Source organism: Podarcis raffonei, chromosome 4, assembly GCF_027172205.1.
Source record: "Podarcis raffonei isolate rPodRaf1 chromosome 4, rPodRaf1.pri, whole genome shotgun sequence".
Classification (NCBI taxonomy): Eukaryota; Metazoa; Chordata; class Lepidosauria; order Squamata; family Lacertidae; genus Podarcis; species Podarcis raffonei.
The window spans coordinates 62928914-62941048 of record NC_070605.1 but is presented as its reverse complement, the minus strand read 5'-3'; the positions used below and the strand labels follow the sequence as shown (position 1 = coordinate 62941048).

The 12135-nt window shown below is 38.3% G+C and overlaps 1 protein-coding gene across 4 annotated transcripts in view; it reads left to right on the top strand.

Moving 5' to 3' along the window:
• IL1RAPL1 (interleukin 1 receptor accessory protein like 1) overlaps nucleotides 1-12135 on the top strand; it is a 652770-nt gene that overhangs the window by 611991 nt on the left and 28644 nt on the right. For all 4 annotated transcript variants that reach the window (XM_053386980.1, XM_053386978.1, XM_053386977.1 and 1 more), the window contains exons 7-8: nucleotides 4414-4546; nucleotides 5793-5938. In XM_053386980.1, the coding sequence (XP_053242955.1) occupies nucleotides 4414-4546; nucleotides 5793-5938 (279 nt within the window). The remainder of the gene's footprint in view (nucleotides 1-4413; nucleotides 4547-5792; nucleotides 5939-12135) is intronic.

Below are 12135 nucleotides of genomic sequence, written 5' to 3'. Positions count from 1 at the left end.
CAGCATTCACAGGAGAGAAGTGACGAATGAGATGGAGGGCTTATCTCTTCTCCCACACGATTTCTTCCCTAAGCTCTCCCTCCTCCTTCACAGAAGATGGTGGGGGAAAGTTAAGTGTTCCCCACATTATCTGACAAGAACATGCTTAGGAGACACACACCTTTGCTTGTACATGCACACGGACAGGTAACACTGTCCCTTGCTTAGCTCCTGACACCTTAAGCAGTCCTGCAGCACTTGTTTTGGCAGACTGATAATTTAAAAGATAATTCTCTTCCTTTTACACTTCATTTCTTTCTTCTCATACTGAAGAAAAAGAATGTGAGCAAACGTGTGGGAGGGAAATGTTTTATTCCTGTCAGACTTGGCAGAATCTCTTTATACAATCTAGTATTGCCACTGGGTATGAATATACAGTTTGCCTTGGTACCTGTGCATTGGGATACATTGATCAGCATTACCAAATGGTTTTTCTTTTAATTTTCTTTTAGATTTTTTGTGGCTTTTTGTTTGTATTCCAAGTTTATGCATATTATTAGACCTGGGTAAAACTGCCCAGGATTCCAAATCACGAAAAGTCTCTTTGAGGGTTTATTTAAACTGCCTAGCTATTCTGCTAATTACTGCTGCTTCCAAAAGAAATAGACATCCTTCAGTGACGAGCCTTCACAAATAAGAGGCGAACATGGATGTCATTGCAGGATATTCTAACATGTATGACTAATGCTGCAAATGAAATATAAGCTGTCCATACAATATGACATTTTACTCAAGCACAAAACATTCTCTGTTTGCTAATTACAACTAGCAGGTTATTCGAATGCTGGTGTTTTTAATTAAGAGCTTATATACCAGACAATCTCTATGGATTAAAAATAAATGTTTTGGTCATTGGAAAGATAGGCACTGTCCTCTAGTGGAGAAAAGGTGCCGCAACAGCAACCTGGAAATGCCCAGCATTTTACTAATTAGAGAAATACAGCAGTGAGACCAAATGTTGTCATTGCTGATGCTATTGGCTGTCTTCAAGCAAACACCCTCTGATGCTCTAAGGTCCTCCTCACATTCTGTTCACTTTGAAACCAGGCTACATAACAAGAAAAGCTCCCATTTTAAATCACAGAGAAGCTTTTTGATTAAAGCCTCTGCCTGAATCCAATTAGCTGGAACAGAAAGTGCATCTTTATCATTGGAGTCTGCATAATCATGTTGTCTAGATTAGCCTGATTTTCCCCCAGTTTAAATAAATAAACTTGAGCAAGGAAAGAGTATGTTTATCTTTGAAATGTGTTTGTTGGTACTGCTAATTTTTTCAGGTAAAGTGTGCTTATACTTTACAACATAAGGAAACCGGTTTTTATTATCCATCACTTACCCACTTACACCTTCAATATTTTATATTGGCTTCAGCACCGCATGGTCATTTATATATTGCTGAACTTGTTTAAAGATGTTGTTGGGGCATGAATTAGGAAGCACTCACTTATGGGCTCCTGGAGAAAGTTGAGATTTCAGACCATGATGCAGCAAATTATGGGGTAGGAGGGAAGAGGCAGAAAATATATATTTGTTGCAACTGTAAAGTTAAGCTCTTTACAAGGCTGTAAACGTTGAGGTGCAATGATATTGCAGCTGCAAAAAGTGAAAGATGAGATTGTTCATGGGAGTCATAATGTGCATAGTCATTGTCCAAATTGCATCATTTTTAGACCAGATGTTCAAAGTTTAGCTCAAAAATGTATTTGCAAAAGCAATAATTGCTTAAGGCTCTCTATGAATTACCTGCCATTTAAAAATCTGAAGGAACCTCAAAGATTGGCTAAAGCATGAAGAAGTGAATCTTGCTAGAGTTGTTCTTAGATCTGGGGTTTATCTCCAGACCATTGGTTTTCAAATGGTGGGTGTGGACACACAGCTGGATCGTGGGTCATAACAGCAGCACTACCACCATGCAAATATATGATTAAAAGGGGGGTTCCAAAATGCATTTTTGCATTAAATGTGGGTCTTGATTCTGAAGAATACTGATCCCATTCCCACCCACACCCCACAATATAGATGATCCTTGATGGTTGCTTCCTATAATCCAGGGTAGATGAGCCCAGGGCAGAGAGCTAGAAACACGAGTGTGAAACAATGGCTGAGGCTGCATTTTTTAATGGAATGCACACTTAACTGGCAGTAAACTCAATCTGCACTTACTAATACACACATATGGGGAAATAATATGATGAAAGATTGGCGCACATTACATCCCAATTTTTGTTATTAAAAACCCTCTGATGTCTGCAGTGTTTTTGTATCTCATCAACAAGTGGCATGATGCATGTGTGTGTGAGTTCCAGTGAAAGCAACAGATTCACTTTTGGGAGTACATATAGCCTTGTTAAATAAGAAACTTCTCTTCCCAAAGCAAGAACCAACACCCCCTATTCCTTGTGCTATTAGCTCAAAGTAACAAACAAGGACATCAGTAACAGCAGTAGTAGCTAGTCACAAAGATCCTGCCTGCATGACCCACCACTGACCTTCTCGATAGTTTATTGTCAAGCTCAGCCAGCCTGGAAAGTATAGATTATACAGCAGCCGCAGCCTCGGTATTAATTTATAGTGGAACACCTGGCATATTAATGGCCCTTGCTCAGCAGTAATCTGTACAATATTGCTGGGAGATGGTGCTTCTTTCCTAATTTCCCAGGCGTAAATATTTCATATTTAACAGAAACTTTGAATTCCACGTTTAAAAATACACTTAAATATTTCATCCAGGAGGGGAAATCCCCATTAATTTAATGAGAAGAGAGTTCTTTTTCTGAGGTTTGTCTTTTTGACATTACCTCCTCCCCCTTCCTTGTTGATTCAGGAGATCCTTTTAAAAGATCACCATGCACACATTAATATGCACCTGTAAATGGTTGACGGAACCCTCTGAGTATGAAGTTCATCTCAGCAGGTTGCTTCATTCTGGCTGGAAAAGCTCAGCAGGCTTTCATGGCTCAGTACTCCCATGAGCATGAGGTTGGTGATTAAGGGGTAACTTGGCCTGCAGTCCAGCTAGCTCAGTCTGTACACTGATTAGATATCAACAGGTGAGCGATGCTGGGTGGAAAGAACTCAAAGGAAAAGTTGTGAGGCTGGTGGCATGGGACAACAGAAAGAGGCCTTCTTCCTTCCTTTTGAGGGATACTTGATTCCAAGATGCACTCCATCCGCTAAAAGTAATGCTCATGGTCATTGCAGCCATTGCACAGCAGCAAGTCAAGATTTGTCATCAACTGATGATTCTGTAACAAATGCACATTTATGATGCATGTCTATCCCATTCATCACGTTTACACTATATTTTTAGATGTTCACCTAAAATATCTAAAGTGAAGAAGTCATTGTAATATAACATCTAATGATGGGTGAGTGTTTTGCAGAGTGGAAATTGCTTCTTTTCCCAAAAGATGTCAGTCAGCATTCAGGGCAACCTATTTAACAAGTTTTTCAGCATTCCATACACCGGCACGTTATTGTTTTAGGTAGTCATGGTTATGCTGGTCTGAATTTTATGTGTGTGTGTACTTTGTATCATTTAGTTTACCTTTGGGACATTTTAGATCTAGCGCTTTTCTGATACCAGTAATCTTTTTCTGTTGTATATTGTGATGGTGCTGAAACTTAACACTTATGGATTTAGAAATACAAGTCCTTGGGAGCTCCCAGGACACATGCCAGCCCCACCCCCGCCTGCTCTCCACCTCCGGTGCCGGAGCATGAAGCTCCGCCCCTGCCCAAGAGGAAAGTGTTTTGGGGCCACATAACTGAAGCCAACCGAAGAGCATGTGCACTTCAAAAACCATAATGACACTTTATGTATCATGCTCTGAGGTTGGATTGTATGATACTAACAAGTGTTGGTTGCACAGAGGTATGGGGGAACAGAAAGAGGTAGGCTGAGGGCCACGTTAATTTAATGCAGCCTGCAGGATTCTTATCTGTAGTATGATAAATCACTTTCTAAGGGAAAACATTAATTGTACGATCCTTGGGTTCTGTGTATTGTAGAGGCATAGTGTATGAGTTCTGCAGCCATCCCATATTTGGAAAATCAATGCTTTGAAAGAAGACCATATACTTAATCTGTCTGTGGATAGCTGTCTGTGGATAATCTTAGTTCAAGGACTAAGATTAGCCTCTATTCTTTTGTAATTAGTAGATCTATATTCCGCACTAGATAACGTGTCTGTCAATAGTTTGACAATATTTGAGTAAAAATTGCTTCTCAAAAGTTACGAATGCTAAGGTCAGCTTTCAAGCTATGCTCTTTCAGGTTTGTATGGGGAAACATTACTTAGCTGCTGATAATAAAATAAATAATTTTCGCCAGTTTTGGAATAACATGTTTTCTTTATTAATTCTTTTCAACAGGCCATTCTGCTAATCTAACCTGCCGAGCGTTCTTTGGATACAGTGGAGAAGTCAGCCCTTTAATGTACTGGATGAAAGGCGAAAAGTTTATTGAAGATTTGGATGAAAGTCGGGTTTGGGAAAGTGATATTAGGTAAAGTGAGGAAATTGTATATATTTTGTCAAGACTAATCTGCAATTCTTTAGTGAATTAAGTGCTAGGTGAAGGATGCTATAGACATTTATTTTTAAAATGCACTAAAGCATCGCAGGCCTGCCTTTCCACATGGTGCACTCTGGGACTGGCATAAAAGATGTGTTCTTTTACATGTACACAGTTATCTCTGAAAGCTCAAGTTCAACAATTTTCTTTTAAATGAAAAAATGCAGATTTTGAGGCTGTACAAAAGTATCTAGAAGAAGCTTCTATTATCTCCAGTTAGCCTAAATAATAATATGTTAAGGTCTACCATATTTCAACACAAGCATACAAAGCTCAGCTCTCATATAGAATATTACATGAACAGTTAACATGTTGCATTTCTTATCTAAAGCTTTCCCAAAGATGTACACCTACATACTCTGAGGCCTTAAAAAAAATATCCCAGTGGTGGATTTTCACTGGTTTGTGGGTTTGGTGATTTTGAGTATGTTGAGAAGGACCCTGAACTGTTTGTATTCTTTTTCTTTGTTGAGCAGGGAGTATGAAATATTTTATTTGCTTTATTGCTTAAAATGGTAAAGGAAAACAAGGGATGGCAGGTTATCTTTACATGTTTTTTAAACCCAAAGTGCTTACATTCATCCTCTGTTAATTTATTTGCAATGAAAGAGGGGACACATTTGGGGTTGTATGTGTACCATGAGAGCAATGGAGAAACATCTAAAAATAAAATTTCTTTTAACATAGCGGTACCTTAGTTTACCAAGATGGGAAGCAAAAGAGAGTAAGTGCCACTGAATTCAATAGGACTTATTTCCATAGAGACATGTGCAGGATTGCACTCCTGGTGTCAGATCAATCAGATAATGCGTTTTTCAACACCTGCTTTATATACCATAATTTCAAGAAATCTTTCTAATATATGATTTAAAGAGCATGTAAACCTTTTACGAATAATTTGTGCACAACCCCTTGATATCTTATCAGGGTATGCTTAAAGATGTCAAATTAATTGCAGCTCTTATTAGTATCTGCAGAACCAAATGTCCTCATTAACAGTGAAGAAGAAAAAGGCATTATATAATTTAATTAAGATTGCATCAAACCATAACCAAATTTGAAACCAGGCTGCTTTCATTTCTGAGAAACATCACATCAGGATATCATCTTTCAATGCGATGTAGTGTAAACAACATTATATATGGGGGGAAAAACCAAACTGATTTTTCTTTCACAGAGTTCTTAAGGAACATCTCGGGGAACAGGAAGTTTCCATCTCATTAATTCTTGACTCAGTGGAAGAAGGAGACCTCGGAAATTACTCGTGTTATGTTGAAAATGGATATGGCCGCAGACTTGCTACCGTTATTCTACTTAAAAGGGGTGAATATTTTATTTTTTTATTCAAAAACAACAGAGATGGTTTACACTGTAAGAAGTTGATGTTTTGTATAGCTATCTCCCAATTTTTATTCCTTGGCTCCTTAGTCCTCTGTACACTGAGGGAGGGAAGTGTTAGTCATTTTCCCCCTTCAGTTAGAAAAGGACATTTTAAAGAAAAAGAAAGAAAGCCATCATTAAAAATGGCTATCTGTCGAAGGAATGCAGTTAAATACACTTTTTAATAATGTTTATATAGAAAACACTTTTAACAACCGGTGAGTATGGGAACTAATAAAAATTTACTAGAACTAGCCTGGCAGGAAGCTATTGACACTAGAAGTTTAATCATTTTCTGTAAGAAATAAGTCTAAATAATTCAAAAAGGAAAAGGTTTGAAATATATCATGGGGAATAAACAAACAAAAGTTGGGAAACTTGCTCCTGATGAATTCCAACTCACAGAGGGTTTTCTGTTTGTTTGGTGGTCGTCTTAAATGCTGTATTTAAAACTTGCTGCATTTATGGGGGGGCAGGATTAAGGCTCTTCCATTCATGACCTACTAAAATTGGGGTACGGGGGCTGGGCACTCACATAGGACAGTCTCCATCTAACCCCACAACTTTTGTAGCAGCAGTTGTCGGATCTATGACCACATAAAAAAACAACAGAGTGGGCCATTAATTTAATGCAGTTGTGCTTCTACCCAGATACGTTTACCAGTCTGTACCAGCTAATTGTTGGAAGCATCTATGTGGAATGAGCTTTCTGTGTCCTTTTGGTCATTGTTCAATGTCCAATGGCAGTGGAGTTCATAGAACTTCCCTTCTCATCCACCATTCAGAAATGTTAGTCTTTTAGCATGGCATGCATTTCTGCAAAATTGCTGTCCTAGGGCACCAAGAGTCCACAGAGCCAATTTCACCCAGTCAGGTACACTTTTCCAGCATTCACAATGTAGCCAATGAAAGCATGAATATAGGCCATTTGCTGGAGGTTTCTGTGGCCACATGTCGCTCTAAGGTCAGAAATTAAAACAACTAACCTGGCCCTAGATTTAATATTTGCATGATGCTGTTCTATAAACAAGCTTGTGTTATTCACAACAATAACAGCTACTTCACATTGCAGCCAAAATAATAAAATACAATAGGTGTGTCAAATTCAGAAAGAAGATATCACAAAAATTTAATATTACTTGACAGCATTTCAATTATTTATTATTTATTAAATTTGTGTACTGCCCTATACCCATTGATCTCGGGGCAGTTCACAACAATGACATTGTAATAGCAACAATGGCTACCTAGCAAAGTATCAGTTAAGATTACTATTGCGCATGGTCTTTGAGGACATGATTTATCAGTAGTGCTGAGAAATTTTGCAAATAACAAAAAGTTAGAAATAGGAGAAGGGGTTTGGCAAGGAGAAATAGCAGAGGATTTGAATTGTTTGAGAAGTTACTTGATTGCATCTATAAGATTTGAAACGTACCTGATGCATGCATTCAACATACTTTGCATTTTGACAACTTTTTCAATAAAATGAGAAATTAGCCGTGACAGATAAAACCAAAATCAAGCAGTGTCTCAGAGTTCCTAGCTGGAAAAACTCTGCATAGTTAGCAGGCTCTTCTTTTTCACCATGGCAACCTTTTAAGTAAGATTTCCTTAGACCTACATCTTGGCTATTAAAAAAAAATGTATTACAAATTAATGTGGGGGTTATCTGGTTCTGCAGCAGGCCAAATAAGTTACAGTTCTCATTTTACCAATTTAGTAATTGTTATTATTTGTTGACATTACAACATTATAAAGGTATATCTCATATGGACAATTCTATTCATTTAATATTCAGGAAAGGAATAGTGAAAGAGTGCAATATTTCCATTTTAGCAATAGGACTTTCCGTTCTCTCCCCCCTTGCCCAGCACGGCCTATGCATTCCCTAAATCTGCTCCAGAGGGTCAGGGCAACCCCTAGAACAGATTGGGGGAGTGCAGGAGACGAGAAAAGAAGGGTGTTTCATTGCACAAGCAGAAATCCTTGTGTGATGGAACTTTCATGTGACGTTATTTGGATGCAAGCCAGCGCCTCCATTTCTAATTCATGTATGTTTGCCATTTTAAATTTTAAATTAAAATGTTTGCCATTTTAAATTTCTAGCCGAGCTTTCAGCCAAAATCATGCCATTAACCTAACTCACAAATACGATAACAAAACATTAATATAATATGCAAACAATTTTTTTAAACAACAGTTTTAATCATAACATGCAGTGAAGATATAAAATGGTGAAGGCTTAAAATCACAAAATGTTGAACGATCAAAAGCCCTATGAAAGAAAGAGTTTTTTCATCAGCTTTTTGCATGCTAAAGGTGCCTTAGCTGGACAAAACTCCTAGGGGGTAGAGTTCCAAGTAGAGGACACCACTCCTGAAAAAGGCCTGCTTCTGCTGCCCATCATTTTGACCTCTGATAGCAGCAAGATCCACAACAAAGCCATCTTCACAGCATGAATGAATGGTTTATGCATAGCACAACTTGTGGCTGTCTGCCAGTGTTCAAAAATGAAACCTAGCAGATGGAGGTGATACAACAACTCAGAATGGAAAACATCTACTCAGAAGCTGGAACTTCTTTGAGATCAGGGAGTGTTGTCTGAGTGTTGCTGGCCACAACCTGTTCTTGATGTACGTATATTTTTAGTTGCCTCACAGACAACTGAACATAAGCCTTCCAAAACAGGGGAGTCAGCACAGTAGATTTGAAAGCCACACTACGACAGAAGTTGTATCTACGCAAGGGATTTTCCTCAGAGTGGCTAAGGTGTGGCTGTGAATGTGCTTTATCAGGCAAGTGATTCCAACAGGAAGCCATAGACGCCTCCTCTTCCCCCGCCATTGCTCCAAAAGCCAGTGGGGGAAGAGCAGTGGGCGTGTGCACTGGCTGGAAAGTTTACCGACCCCTGGGCTAGACACCCAAGCAAGGGAAATAGCTAATCCCTACTATTTATTGCAAGGGCATAGGCATACTGCTTTATCTTCTATGTATTTCTCTCTCTCTTTTCAACTGTCTAAGCAAGTGGACATCTTACAGCAATTAATCCTGTATAGTAGACATACGCTGAATGAAGAACTAATTTCCTTATGTTTGTCCTGAACCGAGTGCCAGCCAGGTTCACTGGAGAGCTTTGCTCCCTTTTCCCAACCAAGTCCACCCAACTTCTCATCCAGCTAGGCCAATAAGCACAGTCCCCTTCTTTCTTTCACCTGCTTCCTATTTTTTAACCATCTGCTGATCCATAATAAGGCCAGCTGTTGTATACAACAATTTCTAGCTTCACTTAGAAGCCTTTTTAAAAAGGCCTTTGGAAGGACTTTGTGAAAATCCAAATTGCCATTATCCATCAGACTATCTTTGTGTAAAGATTTGTTGACACTTGCAAAGAAATCTAAAAGGTTAGCAAGGTAAGATGTCCATTTGAAGAAGTCACAATAATCCTTCTAAAAACACACTTGTTTTATGTGTCTATCAATTCTAGGGGGTTTTTCAGTCTCTTTCCTAGTGTTAAGAGTTGTTGAGTTAAAGCAGTGTTGCACATACCAAAGGCTGCAAATATTTTGTGAAATGATTGGACAGGGGAAATGTTGATTCCATTCACTAATTTCATTGTTATGAACAATTCTTTGCCGTTACAACCTACACAAATTGTACTGGAGCATTGCACATGCTCATCAAACTCCAGCAGGTGCTGAAACTAATAACAAGCTCTCTATAAATGTATATATGGAGGGGATTGTGCTGTCCTGCAGCTTTATACTTTCATTAGATTTAAATGCAAGCCGGTAGGAAGGCTCATAGTGTTTAAATATAAAAGCTCTTAATAATGCAATCTAACATAATAATAAATGGAGAAGGGACATACTCATTCAGTGGCACACTGCTGAAATATGAGGCTTTCACTCATCATGGAGCCAACCTCCTGCAGTCTTATTTAATTACACTGCAACATTATTACAAAGTAGCCTCTAATTGTCTAATTACGTCTTCCATTTTTTTAAAAAAAACTTGGTTTTTTTATGCATATAAAACTTCCAAGCTGACAAAGATGTAGGGGGCCTTTCACAAAGTTGTTTAGCATCTTATTTTGTTGTTTTGTACAAGGTTTATCTCATGGCTGTTTGTTACTACTCATTAATGTCTTCCTTGACTTGGACTACTCACCCTTAACTTTTTGCATGCCCTGTGCCTCTCCTTTCAATATATGGTGTTAAACACTTCATGGCAATTCCCAACCTTTGCCTTCCTTTTTCAACTGAAACTAGCAATGTGGTGCATACACAAAATTCAAATGTTCTCCCTCCATTCATGTTCTTAACCTGCTTTTTCCATCCAGATCCTTGATAAAAGCTTCTTCTAACACTATTCCAATATTTTACCATGATTATGATGCCAGCTGAACAAATATGCTACTGCTTTCTGTTTCTTTGTAGCAAATGACAGTTTCTTGGCATCCATTGTCTCCTTCCACCATTTTGTTCTTCCCATCATGAAAGTTGCTCAACAACAGGACCACATTTTTTTATAATAAGGTTTCAGTTTTTAAGTATTGGTCTAGTCAAAACAACTTATATGCTCCCAGGCCTCTTTCTAGACACCTGGAAGTGCAGTCTCTAACTGCCCTTATTTCTGGAGTAATTATGTTTATCTATCTATCTAGGCATACTTATCTATTTATGGAGATATAATTTGAGGAAAACACCACAGTCATGTTAAATAGTATACTTATTGGCAATACTTATAGTCACACTATACGGAGTGGACCTTCTGAATTTATGTCCATAGGATCCAACAGTAGGGTCCCATGTATCTTCTACTTTTCATAGTACACTGGTTCATTTTTATATAAAATGCTCTTATAAGAACATCTTAGCTAATCCATTAAGCAACCCTCTCATGCCACTAATGAAGTTGTAATATTTTGCCCAGGGCTATCCAGTACCTGAAAGCCATTTCTTTGTCTAAATCTCTATTAAAAAAAACCTGTCGCTTTGGTAAAAATCCAGATATGAGGTTGAAGACCAATAGCAAATATATAATGGATGTTCTAAAGCTCACTCTGCCATTTGTAAAACTAGAAACAAACAACTTAGCGTCAATTAGTCTTAATGGTCCCATATGTCCAAACTTTAATGGATCACCAGAAATTTTGTCCCTGTGGATCTGTTTCAGTTTATTATTTTTTGGGTGAAATTTCTGGATAAATGTTCCCCCACTCCTGCTCAGCTTTGGTCCCAACAGTGATTCAGATACAGATGAAGAGTCTTACTCCAGAATCTATCAAAACCTCTCAGAGGTTTTGTAATCAAACAGACTATACATTTTGTTAAATAAAATGGCTTATTCTTATCTTCAAGCTAAGCTTAGTAAATATGACAAAGTTATTAAGTGATGCTATATTCAGTTTGTGTCACAGAAAAGATTTTCTTCCTTCCTTCCTTCCTTCCTTCCTTCCTTCCTTCCTTCCTTTCTTCCTTAAATTCTTTCTTTCTTTCCTGCTTTTGCTTGCAAAAGATAACTTGATTTCTCCTCTGCCAACCACTCAGCTGGCATATGTGTGTGTGTGTAAGAGAGACAGACAGACAGATGTGGCTTAGCACCCTGTTCAGGTGTGCAAGAGAACTCTCTTGAAGGAAGTCTCTGGTGCATTCAGAGCAAGCAGGATTTCTTTCCCTTCACATCAGCCAAGCAGCAAATCCTGCTAAGAAATGGAGCTTGCTTTCTTCCTTTTTGCCTCTTCCTTGCACTTTCTGAATCCTTTCTCTGTTGCCATTTGCTTCTCTCACTTTATTTCACAATTCTTTTTATCACAAACTGCTTCCCTGTTGCCTTTTCTTCTCTGCTGACACCTTCCACCTTCTCACACATTTCAAGTTCTTTTTTCCTCACACCTTTTCCTTTCTTTTACCTGCTATTATTGCCTTCCCTATAGACATTCACAGCCATTCCATCACACGTAACTGATCTGATCAGAAACAGCTAAAACTCCTTGTTTTCCCTCCTTCACGCACTAAAATCTACTTCTGCAAGGAGCAGGGAAATGGAAGCAGGGACACTTGAGGCATTAGGAACTAACATTTCAGCATTCTGGGATATTTCTGTTCCTGAAGAAGTCTAGAAAACGATAGAAATAGTAT